Source organism: Sinocyclocheilus anshuiensis, unplaced genomic scaffold, assembly GCF_001515605.1.
Source record: "Sinocyclocheilus anshuiensis isolate Anshui unplaced genomic scaffold, SAMN03320099.WGS_v1.1 scaffold534, whole genome shotgun sequence".
Classification (NCBI taxonomy): domain Eukaryota; kingdom Metazoa; phylum Chordata; class Actinopteri; order Cypriniformes; family Cyprinidae; genus Sinocyclocheilus; species Sinocyclocheilus anshuiensis.
Genome location: NW_015547712.1, coordinates 666,552 through 684,149, shown reverse-complemented (window position 1 = coordinate 684,149; position 17,598 = coordinate 666,552). Strand labels below are relative to the sequence as shown.

The 17,598-nt window shown below is 36.5% G+C and overlaps 1 protein-coding gene across 2 annotated transcripts in view; it reads left to right on the top strand.

The window, feature by feature from the left end:
• LOC107704060 (gephyrin-like) overlaps window positions 1-17,598 on the top strand; it is a 325,183-nt gene that overhangs the window by 214,272 nt on the left and 93,313 nt on the right. For both annotated transcript variants that reach the window (XM_016506903.1, XM_016506902.1), the window contains exon 3: window positions 6,076-6,150. In XM_016506903.1, the coding sequence (XP_016362389.1) occupies window positions 6,087-6,150 (64 nt within the window). In that variant the 5' untranslated portion in view covers window positions 6,076-6,086. The remainder of the gene's footprint in view (window positions 1-6,075; window positions 6,151-17,598) is intronic.

The window sequence follows — 17,598 nt, the reverse complement described above, 5'->3', positions numbered from 1 at the left end:
GAATCGTTTCTGAAGACAGTCAGAACCTTCAGAGGTACATTCATATAATTAATTCATTCATATTTTCATTTGTATAATTCCTTTAGCACTCTTTTAAAACCTCCCAGCTTTTCTGCCCTGTTTTCACTCAAAACGAAACTACTCTGTGTGCTGTGTGCGCACCTGAGACTGTTACTTAAAACTGTGCTTTATGCTGGACAGTATTTATTTATCGCAAGTTGTTCAAATCGCGGTATTCTAGTACGGTTTTAATGATAATTAAAAGATGAAACGGTAATACTAACCGTGGGGAATTTTATCATGATTTATCGTCAAACCGGTAATCGTTACATCCCTATTCCCAACCCTGGTCCCGGAGGCACCCCAACACTGCACGTTTTGCATGTCTCCTTAATCAAACACACCTGATTCAGGTCATCAGCTCATTAGTAGAGACTCCGAGACATGAAATGTGTGTTACAGAAAGGAGACATGCAAAATGTGCAGTGTTGGGGTGCCTCCAGGGTTAGGGTTGGGAACCACTGATATAGTACATATATTTAATTGTTTGATCAAAGCTATTGCTAGGGTCCGGGATAATTTAGCAGTCGCTGGATAGGCCTATTGTTAGGGACATGTCCCTAGCATCCCTACTAAATTCTACACCCTTGATTGTTATAATATTTCAACCTGAACACTTATTGGACTGAAGCAACTTAGCTTTACTTGATTATCCATAAAATCATGTTCAAATGTGAGTACCAAATATGATTATCAGGCCTTTGAGGAAAGTTTATTCATCTCTCAATCATCATTGTATTGCATTGCATTATATGTTTTGATCATCAAACTAAGCATTTAGATATCATCTTACTAAGAAATGATTGGGGGGTATAGAGTGACAACTAATATTTCTATAATTTTCTGTAAGTATCTACTATACGTTACAAAGATCTCACTGATTTACATTACAACTATGAAAATGTCATCACTTTTTGTCCATATAAATATCAGCATCTGCACCAAGTTGCATATATTTGCTCAGTTTGAGCCTCTGAATAAAATGTAGCTGTTTTGTCCTTAATATTTTCACTATATCAGACTATATGAGCCAGTCTGAAAAAAACCTGAAGTATCATATGTAAAACATAAAGCATATGATTTTATTATTATTTTGACCAAAGGTTCAATAAACTGAATTCTCTGACTATTATTTCATATGTCAGGCTTTACAGGGTTAAAGTCACCATGAAATCAAAATGGAATGAGTTGAATGAGCTGAAGTTGATTTCTCTAGTTTCATACTCTAGTTTTGAGCCTCAAAAAGCTACAAGGTTCAGAGAGGTTTGACAAGGCAGGATTCAACAAGAATTCAAAACATAGCAATCAACATCAGAAAAGAAAAGAAAAAGATTTTGCAGTGATTTAAATACGCATTTCTCAAAGTAGTATATGCATTAGAGCAAACATAATTCAAGCACACTAAACGTCCGCGGGCGGTTTGTAGGAGATCATTCGGTGAGCTGTACGTGACTCATGATTGAAGCATCAATGTTGGACCGCTTGTGTAATGAACTGATGGCTAATGTGCTCTTCTCTTGTCGTTTTGATTCCTGGCATCATTGTGTAACCTTTTATGTGTTCATTTTTAGGTTATGTGATCTAGTGTTGTTTAGATGAACTCTAGGATGGAGATATGGAGGTCAGATTACATGCTAACCTTTGCAAAACCAGCACATGGTGCCAAATCAGAGCTTGTCTCTTCTCATCTGTTCTTTATTTATTTTAATTTATGCATTTAGCAGACGCTTTTATCCAAAGCGACTTACAGTGCATTCAGGCTATACATTTTTTACCAGTATGTATTATTATTATTTATTTGCCTTTTTGTTTCTTGGCTAGTTACAGACCATCTATATACTCTTACATTGTTCTAATATGACCAGTTTCATGTACAAATTTAACTAATTCGATTATGTATTTTTTGTAGTAGACCTTTAATATCCCATTTCCTTCCAGTTGTGATAATACATTCTTAAAGTTATTTTTCTTCCATAAATTTCCTGCAATTTAAGTCAAGTCAAACTTTATTTATATAGCACAATCATGCTTTTTGTTTACATTTACATATGGTATTTATCTGTATTTGACTTATGATAAATAATGTAGGCTATTGTTTAGTCTTGTACCGATGATCTCTTCTGTTTCTACTTTAGTGGTGATTTGATGTTCCACGTCGTTCCTTCCTGTTTGCTCAGCGAATGCAAATAACGCTGCTGTACTGACATTTGCAACTAAAAAGCGGTGGGTTCACAGCAGCTCAACGCTCGTCGTCCTGCAGATGTAATGCGACACCGCTGACCGGCGCGCGGATTAATTCGGAACAGAACGCGCGCGAGAATCAGATGTAATGGATTTGATTCTCTCTTCCTCCAGGCAATTTTCTGTGCTGGTGGAAAATGAGAGCGAAATGGATCTTTCTCAACTCAGTATGCTGGAACGTGTTTAACGCTTTGTTGATGTCCATCAAAGTCTCATCACAAGTCTCCTTTGCATAACTTATATTTCATATTGTAAATATTTACTTATCATTAGATATATCATCCTTTGAACATTCCCTTCTACGTTCCATTTGAAGCATGCAATGTCTATGTTAAGGCAAAATTGATTGATAAATTGATTTTTAAATACCGCGAAACTGTACGGTTTTCGGTTTCAATTAGTGATTTTAAGTATTAGCCTACACTGTAAAAAGAATTCTGTAGTTTTTAATTAATAATTTTGGCAGCTGTGGTTGCCAGAATGATTTGTTATTTTTACTTCTAAAAACTGTAAAATTAACAGCATTTTACTGTAAAATATTTTACAGTTTTTCCCTGTATATAGTACGGGAACTTACTGTTAACCTATTAACAGTTTTTATCAGTCTCCGCGTTTTTACAAAATTTTACAGTTAAAATTACACTTATTTTTTACAGTGTATTGTATATTTTGTCGTGCTTAGGCCTGCATTTAGTCAAAAACATGCTTTTGAGTGACTTTCTACAACTTTCATTGAATAAATTATGTTCAAAAGTAATTAGGCCTGTGCTAGATTGAGTTTAAGGCTAGGGACTAATATAAACAGAGCATGTGCGTAACTGTTTATGTCCATCAAATCACAATCAGGTAGAAACACAGAAGAATAGTCCATCTTTTTGGATCAAATTATTGGATCTGTCATAACCAATTCAGCTCAGTGTATTAAATCTACCTATTAGAGCCCTCTGCTGGTAATACTTAACAATGCAGAAACTCAACATAACGTGCCAATCAGGGTTGCCAGGGTTTCACAACAAAACCCGCCCAATTGCTACTCAAAACTAGCCCAATCGCGTTTCAAGGGGGGTTCCCCGGTAAAAATCGCGTTCCGGGGGGTAAAATACACTTTTTCCGGCGGGGTTCGTCCTGTAAAATTCGCATTCCAGGGGCTGAATGTCATGTTATTGGGGTAATAATTACATATTATTACAAGTAAAAATAATTGTTTTCTATTTAATACATCTTAAAATGTAATTGATTGCTGTGATCAAAGCTGAATTTTCAGCATAATTACTCCAGTCTTCAGTGTCACATGATCCTTTAGAAATCATTCTAATATGCTGATTTGCTGCTTATGCTTACTTGCTTACTTACTTTATTTATTTATCCAGTAGTTGTGCTGCATATTATAATTGTGTAAACTGTGATACACTACTAAGTGCAAGCATATGAATCAGTAAGATTTCAAATGAATTCTGTTATTTTGAACTTTCTATTCATTGACGAATCCTGAAAAACAAACTGTATCATGGTTCCCACAAAAATACGAAGCAGCACAACAGTTTTCAACATTGATAAACATATTTGCAAAGTATATGCTTAGTCAGTCAGTAAGGAGTTTCTGTAAATTCTTTGCGTTTGTGCAAGTTCTCCATAAAATTGCAGCCTCCAGTCTGTATGCCTGATGTACTTGATTTGCTTTATGATCAGACAGAAGTGTTATGCAAGAGAAGGTTCAGAGATGCAGAACTGAAATAATGAGGCTGGTGCTCGTCTGCTCACTTTGAACGCTCCACATACATGCTACCTATAAACAACTGTGAAAAAAAAAATCCCACAGACTTACACTGAAGGATGGACCCCAACCATTTAGAATAGCTTAGAAATATCAATTCAGTAGCTTAGAAAACACAACGCAATACCTGTTTTCTCACCGTTTCCCTCACAGATTCTCAGTAAAGTGTTGGATTAATACATATCTTTGTCTTTATGCTTTCCCAACACTTAAATGTGCTCATGAATAATGAATCTTGACATAGGAGGAAGATATTTGCTGTCTTTTGTTCCATAAGAATAAACAAGAAGGATTACACACCGCAGAAGCGTGATGTGGCGCTATAAATAGAACCGTGGCTTCTGCTTCAGGCTGTGATTGTATTTGCACAGGTCAGGCCTGCTATCATCTGCAGAAGGAAGGTTGAAAATCGGAGACTTCCTGTGTTTCAAAGCAAATAAATAAAAAAAATGCCAGACATAAGAAAGGTTGTGACCCGAGCGGTGATTGACACGTCATTGTTCTGCGATGTTCTGTGAGTCCAGGAAAGGAATCGATGGAGCTCTTCGTGAGTTAATGTAGAAAAGCCCACACATGCATTACTAGCATGGCATTCAGCCAGAGCCTATGGAATGTCCCCATAAAACATGGAAACACAACATGTGTGTGTGTGTGTGTGCAGCCCCTGCATTATGATCCACTGATGCCATCCACATACTTATGACAGCCAGTGATTCATATATTTTGTAATGGAACATAATGGACATGAGTGTCTTGTTAATATCTCTCAGATCATTAAAACTGTATTAAGTCCTTGTCTGTTTTAAAGAGGACATCATGGGGTTCTCTGAGATGCCAAATGTTTTGAGATACTGTATGGTGAATAGAACTGAGTAGAACCTTTACTGATGTCTGTGGGTGGGGAAATTGGTTAAAAATTTGTTAAGATTAGAGCTGTAAGACAGTTATTGTATTGTAGAGTCAGTATTTTGGTTTCGGTCATTTCAAAAGTATAAAGACTCATCAGGATCAAAGATTTACTTGTTTTTTTTTTTTTGTCGAATATCTGGGTGATCGGGCTCCAAGAGCCAATAATAGACAAACAACACAAACAAGCTCAAGTGTTTTATACAGAGAGAAGAAACTAAGATACTCTGTGAATCTGATACTAATATTTATTATAGTATGAGTTATATGATCATTATATTATGGGTTAAGTCTGGAATAAGAGGAATTCAAGTTTGGTTTGGTTTTGTGGAAGTAATAATGTAATATAATATAATATAAAAACGGATTTTAAAGAGTATTTACAAAAAAAGTAATACAAAAAATAAAAAGTAATTTATGCTCACCAAGGCTGCATTAATTTGATAAAAACAACAATAAATAAAAAACAATAATATTGTGAAAACAATAATATTGTGAAATATTATTACAATTTAAAACAATGTTTTCTATCTGAATATATTTTAAATATGTAATCCTCTGGTGCAAAGCTTCAGTGTCACATGATCCTTCAGAAATCATTCTAATATGCTGATTTACTGCTCAAGAAACTTTTCTGATTTATATCACTGTTCAAAACAGTTGTGCTGCTTCACATTTTTGCGGAACCCATGATATTTTTCAGGATTCATTGATGAAGAGAAAGTTCAGGAACAGCATTTATTTAAAATAGAAATATTTTGTAACAAAAATACAGTCACTTTACAGTACTTTTGATCAATTTAATGCATTCTTGCTGAATAGAATTTTTTTCACAGAAATTCTAACTGACCCCAAACTTTTGAGCGGTAGTGTACATAATTATGTAAATTCATTTTATTTTACATAATTAAAACTCTGTAATTATGTAAACCTACAATCTAAAGACCTTTGTTTGTTCGCTGATTTCCCAGTGAGATATTATGAGCGCTGAATCTTCGCTCTGCTGCTCTCGCCTGCGCGCTTCCCTCATTCCCCCTACAGAGGTCGATGCGCTCGGCTCTCGGCTCTGCCTGGAGTTCTCAGTGCGGCGACAGCGGTGCCGAATATGGCGACAGACGGGATGATTTTAACAAACCACGACCACCAAATCCGGGTCGGCGTCTTGACAGGTAAAGGCCAGAATCCTTCAAGTCATCCTGGGTTTTATTTTGGGGGGAAGTGGCTGCGTATTTCCAGCTGTTTGCCAGCGGTGCCTCTCCTCCCCAAGTGTGTGTGTGTGTGTGTGTGTGTGCGTGCATGTGTGCGTTTGTGTGTGTTTCTCTGCTGGTCAGCGGTGATTTAAAGCCTTTTCCCTCTTTGCCAGTGATTAATTTACCTGCCAAACCTCTTGCACGAAAAAAAACAGCCCAGCTTCTGGTTTATGTGTATCTGTTATATTATAATGAAATTTCACAGGAGGATATAGCTTTATCTGCGGAATTATTAATTTTCGTGTGTTGCACCTTTAAAAATAGCTCAACGTTCACGCTACAGCGTTCCATGAGCACATTTAATTCAGTGAATGTTGTATTATTTGTGAAGTACCCGGCCATTTAGTCATCGGTGATAGAGATGTGATTTACTGTCAGAGACAGTGGATGCAGTGGGCTGATATTAGTGAGGATGGTTGTGAATCGTGGGCAGAATGCTGGTTTCTTCTCTGCATGACAGTCTTGTTAATGCAAACATGCCTTCGCCGGTAATTTCCATTCGTGCTTCATGTTTTTTCAGTGATGCTGGTTTATAACAAATGAAATGTTCGAGCAAAGACTGTATAACATGCGATTTAATTTCCTTCCTCTGTCAAAAGTGGAATAAAATCAAATGCAGACCCGAATTACTGAACGATGGTGTTTTGTGTTTGAAATCTTCTAAATTGGCAGGATAATACAGCTTTAGTCAGAGGGAAAAAACCCGAAGGCCACGGATTTTCATGTGATGTGATTGGTGATAACCCTCTCATGGAGATCCGCTGGTGAAGGTGGTAATGTGCAAAGATGGAGAGAGAGAGAGGAGCTCCATCCAACTCTGAGGGAAACCCCGCTTTACCTCCCCCCTCCTCACTGCTGTAGAGCGGGGAAACCAGGAGCAGTGGCGGCGCTGTCCATGGTGCTGAATTACAGCGGCCGCTCGATGAGCGCTGTCCGCGGTGCTGAATTGCTGCGGCCGCTCCGTGAGCGCTGTCCTCGATTGCATCTAGCGCTATGTATTGTGCTGAAATATAAGCGACAATCGCTTCTCACTGGGCGATAAGTTCCGCTCCGTCATTTATCAAATGGTTTTTGTTAGGGCAGGAGACATTGAAGGGAGACACATTCCCCCAGTATTTAGATCAACTATATAGGTTTGAGTCATATATTATTGGATTTGGCCCCAAATTTGATTACAGACTTGCTTTTATCAGTACATTTATAACAGGGGATGTCCCATGGGAGTAACCTGAGGATATGTATTCTGCTCAGTTGCACAATGCATCAAACCTTGTTGGGCTTGAACCTACAACCTATTGGTTAACCAAGCAACCTATTTTTTATTTAAAATATTAAACTTTTTTTTTAACTAGAGGAAATGTACAGGGTAGTAAGGGCTACTGGGGTGTTTGTCTTGCATGTTATGCTCTGTCATTTATTAGACTCTTTTATTCAGCAAAACCAGGCATTGAACAGGACATTACCCAAAGTTTCCAGATTAGTGGCTTTTTTTCAGTAGCAGATTACATTCATACATTCATTTGTGTTTTATATGAAGTAACTATTAGCCTGGACAGTTCCCAATAAGTAAACGGAGGATACATTCTCAATAGCAGAATAGATTATACGTTGGTGGGTTTGAACAAACAACCATTTGGTATATAATATTTGATTTTTCTAGGGAAACAGGGCTGCTATTGTATTGACCTGCATTGTCCAGAACTATCTCATTTATCAGATACTTTTATCAGTACATTTATTACAGGTTCGATCACTGTGGTGTAACGTGAGGTTAAGAGTCTTGCACAAGAGCATAATGGTGATAGTTCATAGATCACTTCTTTTGGGGCTTGGACATACAGCCTTTTGGTTACCAAGCCTGATGACCAACTATTGGTTTGGAGGGCAAACAGTTATACTGGGGTGTTGCCCTGCATTGTTATGTAGTGCTTAGCCATTTATCAGGTGCTTCTATCAGTGCACTTTACTGGGACAGTCCCCCTGGAGTAACCTCAGGTTAAAGTATCCTGCTCAGTGGCACAGTGGTGATAGTTCATGACTTGCTCCTTTAACCACTAGGCTACAGCACCGCTGGTGTATTGGCCTGCATTGTTTTGTCATATGCTTTAATGTGATTACCGCGTCGGCATCGATATCCAACACCTTACAAACCTCTAGTGTATTTCACCACACATTGTCAGTAAAGCAAATACAAGCCAGCAGACATGTACATGAACATGCAGTTGTCACGTTCGTCATGCATCAGATTACTTTTGCAACCCCCTCTATTCAGGGATGACATTTGAACAGGAAGATCGCCAATATTTGTCTTGGTAACCATTTCCAAGTTCTAATAGTGACCCTCTCTCTCTTTCTCTGTATCACCGAAGGCCTGTGTGTTGAGGGAAATGAAGACAGGAAGGTAAAAAGAAAGAGGAAAGAGATATCACAGTCTGTGTGTCATCTGACCTTTTAGAAAGCTCTCTCTCCTTGCTGTTGCTCTTCCCTGTGTGCAGCTGTGGGATTTCACGTTGTTGAAAAGTGATTTCCTTCTGTATCTCTATCTTGCCAGTCACCTCTGAGACTCTCACTTACGGGCCATTGAAGTATCTTTATTATCAACAATGTAAAGATAAATGTGTTCAGTGATCAGAGCTGATAGTGTTGACCTTTGACATCAGTCCGTGTTGTTACTTCTATCTTGTGTGCCTGTGCTTGACTAATCATCCAATGACGGAGGGCCCCGTCCACATCTGCTCCATCTTCCCCAATGACAGTAGGGTCATGTGACCAGACCTGTCCCCATGTCTGGGGTTGAGAGGAGCTTTGGTTGGCATAGCAACACTGTGGAGGTTTTAGGAACACAACAAGCATACAGCGACACCAAGATGTAGGGTGGGGTCATAGTGTTACACCTGGAAAAAAAATACAGAGCTGTTGTTGGAGCCATTGAGCTTTCATTCACTTGGATTGCCTATATTTTTTGAGGGCATTGAGAAAGAATTTCACTCATGTGAATGAGTGTCTGTTGAGCATTTTTAAGAACTAGCCATTGGTATTGGTGCATATTATTAAATTCCTTTTATCCAGTGTTATTTAAGTATTGTTTATATATTATTATTATATAGTATTTATTAATCTTTTGAATTAGCTTCTAGTTTTGTATTTTCAGTCTTCATTTCAATGTAGGTTTTAGTGATTTTGTTACTTGATTTGGCTTTTCTTTTTTTTTTTTTTATTCATTTGTATATACTGTATATTTGAATATTAACTTTATTTTTATTTCAGTTTTAGTAATTTTAGAACTTAATTCAGATTAATTCAATTCAGCAATTAGTTGCCAATTAAGGCAATATTTAAGTTTTTTGTGTAATATTTATATTTTATTTCAGCTTTATTTTAATTAACAAAACTTTAATTTAAAACTTTTAATAAAATTAAAAACAATTTTTTTCTTTTTTAAGTTTCAGTTAAAGGGGTGGTTGATTGCGATTTCACTTCTTTAACGTTAGTTAGTGTGTAATGTTGCTGTTTGAGCATAAACAATATCTGCAAAGTTACGAAGCTGAAAGTTCAATGCAAACGGAGATATCGGCGGTTTAATGCCTACAAAAACAGCTGGTAGGGACTACAACAAGTTACTTCCCGGGTTCGTGACATCACAAACCCAGATAAACCCCTCCCTCGGGAAAAGGCAGCAAAGGGGGCGAGGCCATGCTGTGCTGCTTTAGAGAAGAGGAAGAGAAAACTAGGTGCACATAAAAATCTATTCATATATGAATCGCGATTCTGTCTTCTAACGATTCTAATGGATTCACAAGTTTCAAAATCAATGTTCTAAAGCAGTAGTTCTTAATACTGTTCCTCGCGTCGCCTGCTCGGCATCTCTCTCTCATTCAGATCATCAGCTCAGCTCTGTTCCATTTATACACTTTATTTTCACATAGCTATGAGAAGCGTTAAACATGGACACGCGTGCAGTTGCCGTACTGTATTAAAGCTTTAATCAGGATAAAACCGTATATTAAAAGCTAACATAAGCAGTACAAATAACAGCGTATCTAAAAGTATGAGACAACAACAAACAAAAAACATAGGCCTACCATTAAAAGCCGTGCTTGCACAGGTTCTGCACGATCCTCTTGAATAATATCCTCTGCTTCTCAATCGGGCTCAAACTGATAAGCAATATTATCAGTTTGAGGTGAAGGGCGGGACGTTTAGTCGCAACACACTGGGCTAGCTAACCAATCAGAGCCCATCCCCTATTTCTGAGAGCGGGGCTTCATAAAAACAGGAAAAGATCAGCCCGTTTCTCAGAGAAGGGACAGAGCTGTGTGGAATAAAGGTAAACTGTGTTGAAAAATAATGTTTTTTTTTTTTTTTAAACGAAGCATTAACACATGTTAGACTGCACCCCATAAACACAATCAAGCCTAGAAAAAAAACAGTGAACCACCCCTTTAGCAACACTGGTTCCATGTAGGGTTTGATTTGTTGAAATCATGTAACACATGAAAAACTAATCTACTGGAGCCAAACGGAAATGAGCATGTCATTGGTTAAGAGATTTGTCATGCTGCAATTAAAGATCACATGATTAACAGATCCAACCGAAAGGGTTCCAGTTTTTTCTTATGTGTAGTTTAGATTCATGTTTCAGTAGCTGTTGGGTTTTGAAATATTTTGTTCCTCCCCCTTTCAGCACTGTCTCCAAATGGCTTCTTTTTTAGCATCCTCACCTTGGTGAGTACTGACCTAAAAATAAACCTGATCTGACCTTGAGAAGGACCGCCATCTTCCTGTCACTTCTACAAAACATGAGTTACTATTAAGGGGACCAAGGAAAGTAGTTCAGCTCAGAAAACCTTTTAACTGATCAGTGGTTCACACTGGTTTTGTATATAAATGCTCATTGCAGAGTTTTTTTGTTCTGATGGTACTCATATTTGCTTGATTTAGTCTTCTTTTCCAATCATTAAGGGTGTTTGATTAGTCAAGCATAATAAAGAATGAATTTGAATTGAGGAAGCAAACAGGATGCAGAATTACAATATGAATTTGAATGTAAGGAAGTAGAATTAAAATGAATTTAAATTAATTTTAATGTAGTTTTCAGGGTTATTCTAGTATTATTGAGATACTATTGTAGTTTTGTATTAATATTTTTAATTTTTCATATTTTCCGTTTTCATTTTAAATTGAAATTTTGTTGTGTGTGTGTATTTTTAATATAACAAGTGTGTGTGTGTGTGTGTGTGTGTGTGTGTGTGTGTGTGTGTGTGTGTGTAAAGATGAAATATACATTTTTAAAAATATTTTATTTTATTTTAATTAATGTTTAATGTCAAGATAAGGAAATGTTTTTTTATTGGTTTTAATTTTAGTTTTAGTTAACTATAATAAACCTTTTAGCGGTTTAACTCTAACAGCTTTGAATGCCATCTTGCTAAAAGCCTTGTTTGAAAGATTTGAACAAAGTTTATAAAGCCTTGAAGTTTTATGGTTTATACAATGCATGGATGGACGGATAGATGGCACCTATAGAAATTTGGGTCCCACTATATATTAAGTGGCCTTAACTACTATGCACTTACATCAAAATATAAGTACAATGTACTTATTGTGTTCATATTGTATTGCAAAACACATTTGCTGCTATTGAGGTGGGATATGGGTAAGGTTAGAGACAGGTTTGGTGGTCTGGGTAGGTATAAGGGTGGGTTAAGGTGTAAGGAATGGGTCAACAGTGTAATTATAAATGTAATTACAGAAATGAATTACAGATGTAATTACATGCAGGTATTTAAAAAATATAAGTACAATGTAAAAACATGTATGTGCACAATAAGTGCATTGTACCAAATTATTAATTTAAATGTAAGTACATAGTTGTTAAGGCCATTTAATATAAAGTGGGTCCGAAATTTGTACCTAGTTTATATATTTTACCGTATTTAATAACTTAACTCTTGTGTATAAAGGTCAAAGAACACTTAATTTCCCAGAATTAATCACTCACATTAAATTTCTTTGAATTGCAGTTCAGTAACATCCAATCCAAATGTAGACCCATAAATTGAAAAGGAACCGATTCTTCAATTCAAAATGTATCACTACCCTGTAAAGCAATTGGACTTAGGGTATAACTTTCACCTGTCAGGTGCTAAAATGAGTGATAAATCCTTGTGACAGTGACAGAGCACTTCTTCTTTCATTTGACACAGCGCTGTCATTATAGTCATTACATAAAATGCATTACTTTTAACTTGTCACGCTGTTTGTATGCCTCATTAGTAAAGTGAAGCGTATTGTTGTCTAATTGTTGTTATCTGTTAAAGCACAACTAAAACTCTGTGTGTGTGTGTGTGTGTGTGTAAATTGACCTGGCAGTGATCAGAGATTGCGAGCCAGACGTTTTGATGGCAATGCAGTGGTCAGTGTTATCGACACAAATGGAAACGAGAAGCTTAATGTCTTCACCCCGATGTCTCTCATAAAGGTTTATATTTTTTTACAGCTGTTTTACACACACATATATCACCTTTCTCCATATCATTGAGCTGGATTCTGTCTGAACTTGTGTCCTTCCACAGCAGGACCATTGAAATTCAGTCACTGAATTGAACTGCCAATGAGGAAACTCTCTGCGGCAGACAGCACACATCTCTCTCTCTTTCTCTCTCTTTCTCTCTCTTGCTTCTTAGCTCTAGCAAATCTGGATAGCACAGGATTGTGTGGGTGGCATTCCAATCTCACATGTGTATCAAAGAGACATGCATAGACCACATTTACACGAGCTGCTAAATTTAGACGCCTGACAAAGTCATAAATAGTTATAAGATACAGTCCCCACTGGTTATTTAGCATGACCAATTGAATGTATGTGTTTTAACTCTTCTCCTTCCATGTCTTCTTCCGATCTAAACTCAGTTCTTCTGCCAGGTTTTTTGAGTTAGTCACCTGAATGTAAATGCCAGGTGACTAATGAGTCTATTTTAAAGGAATTATTACAATGATCCCATTTATGGATTAAAAACAGCAGCATGCCTGATTGCAGGTGCTATTTTTAATCAATACATGTGAATAACGTAACCACATGCAGATCTTTTTTTTTATGCATTTGTATGCTTTACGCTTTCATCTGATGCCTATTCATAAACTACTGGGTGTGTGTGCATTTGATGGATGGATGGATAAAGAAAACGATGGATAGATCAAACTATGGATGGACGGATGGATGGATAAAACAATGGATGGGTGGATGGATAAAAAAATGGATGGATGGATGGATGAATAGATAAAACAATGGATGATGGATGGATGGATAAAACGATGAATGGATGGATTAAATGATGGATGGGTAGATAGATAAAATGATGGATGGATGGATGGGTGGGTGGATAGATAAAATGATGGATGGATGGATGGATGGATGAATAAAACAATGGATGGGTGGGTGGACAGATAAAACTATGGATGGATGGATAAAACGATGGATGGGTGGGTGGATATATAAAACAATGGATGGATAGATGGATGGATAAAACAATGGATGGGTGGGTGGACAGATAAAACTATGGATGGATGGATGGATGGATAAAATGATGGATTGATGGATGGATGGAAGGACGGATGATAAAACAATGGATGAATGTATGGCTAAAACAATGGATGGATGGATGGATGATAAAACAATGGATGGGTGAATGGATGGGTGGGTGGGTGGATGGATGGATGGATGGATGGATAGATAGATAGATGATAGATAGATAGATAGATAGATAGATAGATAGATAGATAGATAGATAGATAGATAGATGAAACAATGGATGGATGATTGGATAAAACGATGGATGAGTGGATGGATAAAATGATGGATGTGTGGATAGCTGGAGTTTCAGGCCTAAGAGGCACAGACTGGAAAGCGTAGCTGGCTGTGTTGTTGTTGTTGTTGTTGTCTTGCTCTTGCATGCCATGATCTCAATTTGGACAGATTGTATTGTCAGTTTGTTACTATAACACAGCCAAAGTGAACAAAGAGAGAGTCTCATCTGGAAAAAAATGCATCGTTAGCTTCATTTAAATGTGTGTGTGTGTGTGTGTGTGTGTGTGTGTGTGTGAGATTGCAAAAGGGGTTAATGCATCTAAAAAATGAAAACTTTTTGGACTGACCTCAAATCCTCCACCATAATTTTACAGATAAATAGGGATGTGACGGTATGAAAATTTCTTGTCACGATTATAGTGACCAAAATTATCACAGCTATCAGTATTATCACGGTATTGTTCAAATGTGCTGGAGAGATGTCAAAAAAAAGTACCGACACATAAATCACTTCGTTTTCACTCAAAACGAAACTACTCTGCGTGCTGTGTGCACGTGAGACTGTTACTTAAAACTGTGCTTTATGCTGGACAGTATTTATTTATCGCGAGTTGTTCAAATCGTGGTAATCTAATATGGTTTTAATGATAATTAAAAGATGAAACGGTAATACTAACCGTGGGGAATTTTATCATGATTTATCGTCAAACCGGTAATCGTTACATCCCTACAGATAAACACACAAATTAATCAACCACGTGCTCCAAATACTCTGACATACTGACCTTTCAAATAGATTTGGGACTGAGTTCATCTTTTCACACACAGGAAATGATTGTGTTTGAGCAGAAAAACCCTGACAGGTTGCATTGTCTAGATGTAATGCAAAATGAAGCTTTCTGCAATGTTAAAGTCAACATGAAATCAACATTAAGAGCCGCTGTAACACACACGTGATTGCCAGTAAAAAGGAATTGCTGTCAAGGGGACGGTGAACATGAGTTTGTGTGTGTTAAGATTAATAGATCGTGACATTACATGTCATGATACTTTGTAAGAGAGTTGTTTCTGTGTGTAGCCATGCTGGAAATTTGTTTTAAGCTTGACATGCCCATGAAAAAAGGATTTGGACACTTAAATCACACTTACAAATGTCTGAATATCATTGCATTACATAAAAAAAAATATCAAACGATTTTTAAGGAAAGTTTACATTTTAGTAATTTAGCTATGTGCTTGCTTTATTTATTTATTTATTTGTAGATTTATTTATTTTTATTTCCGTTTAATTGATAATATTTTAGCACTTTAGCTTATTTAGAGATGGCTGCCCAGGCAACATTTATAATTCATTTCAATTTTATTTTATTTTATTTTATTTTATTTTATTTTATTTTATTTTATTTTATTTTATTTTATTTTATTTTGTGAAGCCAATTTTTAATAGTTTTAGTTTTAATTTTAGTTAGCACACTAATAACAACACAGCTAAGTTTTTATTTATTTCATTTTATTTTATTTCATTTTATTCTGATTATTTTTTATTTTTCAGCTTTAATTTTAGTTAGCACACAGCAACACTGCTTTATATTCCATTTCAGTTCAGTGCCATTTTTGAAAAAGTTTCAATAAATATACCTTTGTTCTGTTTGTAGTGCTAAAAATATATAGTGTTGAAAATGAAGCCAGTCAACTTGACTTCATACATCCACTAAAAATCACCAAAATACCAGCTGATTCAAAAACACTGAGATTTCAGAAGATGAAGAAAATTAAATTGAATGAAGATAATGAAGTGAAAAGATCCTGCAGCATTTGAGACATTTTAGTTGATATTTTATACCTAATGCAATGACATTCAGACACGTTTAAGTGTCCAAATATTTTCTGGGGTCACTGCACTGTATATAAACACATCAATGCATCTCTACATATCCAACCTGCAGGATTTGAAGCTGAAAGAGAAACTTTCCTATAGTGTTTGCGTCGGGTCTTGAGTTAATGTCAGTGTGTAGAGTGTGTGTTTGTTTACACAGCCATGTGTGTGTGTGTGTGTGTGTGTGTGTGTGTGTGTGTGCGTGTGTGTGTGTGTGTGCGTGTGTGTGTGTGTGTGTGTGTGTTCTGATGAGTCACCACATGCTTCATTGCCGTCCATTGAGCGCTTCTCTTTAATTAAGGAAGCGGGGATTAATAAAGACCTGCCCACTCACAAACTCTCTTTCTCCCACATGGGTTTCACCACATCACGATTTGTAAAGTTGTGGGAGAAACAGCATTCGTGTCCACAGCACAGTCCTATATCTGTCAGAGCAGTGAGGATGCCTTTATTTCAGTGTTATTTTAGTAGTGTTTATATGCTATTATGGTATTATTCACATTTTTATTTACCTTTGATTTTATATTTTCATTATATAATTTTATTGAATTTTTTGTGTGCTTTCATTATTTTATGTGTATTTATATTTCACTTTATTTTAATTTCAGTTTTAGTAATTGCAAAACTTCAGCTTATTTTATCTCAGTTAGCTGCCAAGGCAACATTTAAAATTTTATAATTTTATGATTTGATACTCTTTGCTCTATATACAATTCCTTTGCACTGAGGTACAACATGGATGTAGAATTGCCATTTGAATATGAGTACAAAGAAATAGAACTAAAATGAATTGAAATACAAATAAATTCATATAATTGTAATGTTTAGCTAAAATATTTAAAATGTTTATAGGTCAAATAGATCGATGGAATGATAGATCGATACAACAATAGGTAGATCTAAAATGTATAACATTGGGTGGATGGATGGATGGTTGAAAAAGTTTTAACTAAAAGGAAAGATAAAAGGATGGATGGATGGATGGATGGATGAAAGGATAACTAAAATGATGGATGGATGGATAGAAAAATAATATGATGGATGGATGGATGAAAGAATAACTAAAAGGAAAGATAAAAGGATGGATGGATGGATAACTGAAAGGAATGATATAAGGATGGATGGATGGATGAAAGGATAACTAAAATGATGGATGGATGGATAGAAAAATAATATGATGGATGGATGGATGAAAGAATAACTAAAAGGAAAGATAAAAGGATGGATGGATGGATAACTAAAAGGAATGATATAAGGATGGATGGATGGATGAAAGGATAACTAAAAGGAAAGATAAAAGGATGGATGGAAAAATAATATGATGGATGGATGGATGGATGGATGGATGGATGGATGGATGGATGGATGGATGGATGGATGGATGGATGGATGGATGGATGGATGGATGGATGGATGGATGGATGGATGGATGGATGGATGGATGGATGGATGGATGGATGGATGGATGGATGGATGGATGGATGGATGGATGGATGGATGGATGGATGGATGGATGGATGGATGGATGGATGGATGGATGGATGGATGGATGGATGGATGGATGGATGGATGGATGGATGGATGGATGGATGGATGGATGGATGGATGGATGGATGGATGGATGGATGGATGGATGGATGGATGGATGGATGGATGGATGGATGGATGGATGGATGGATGGATG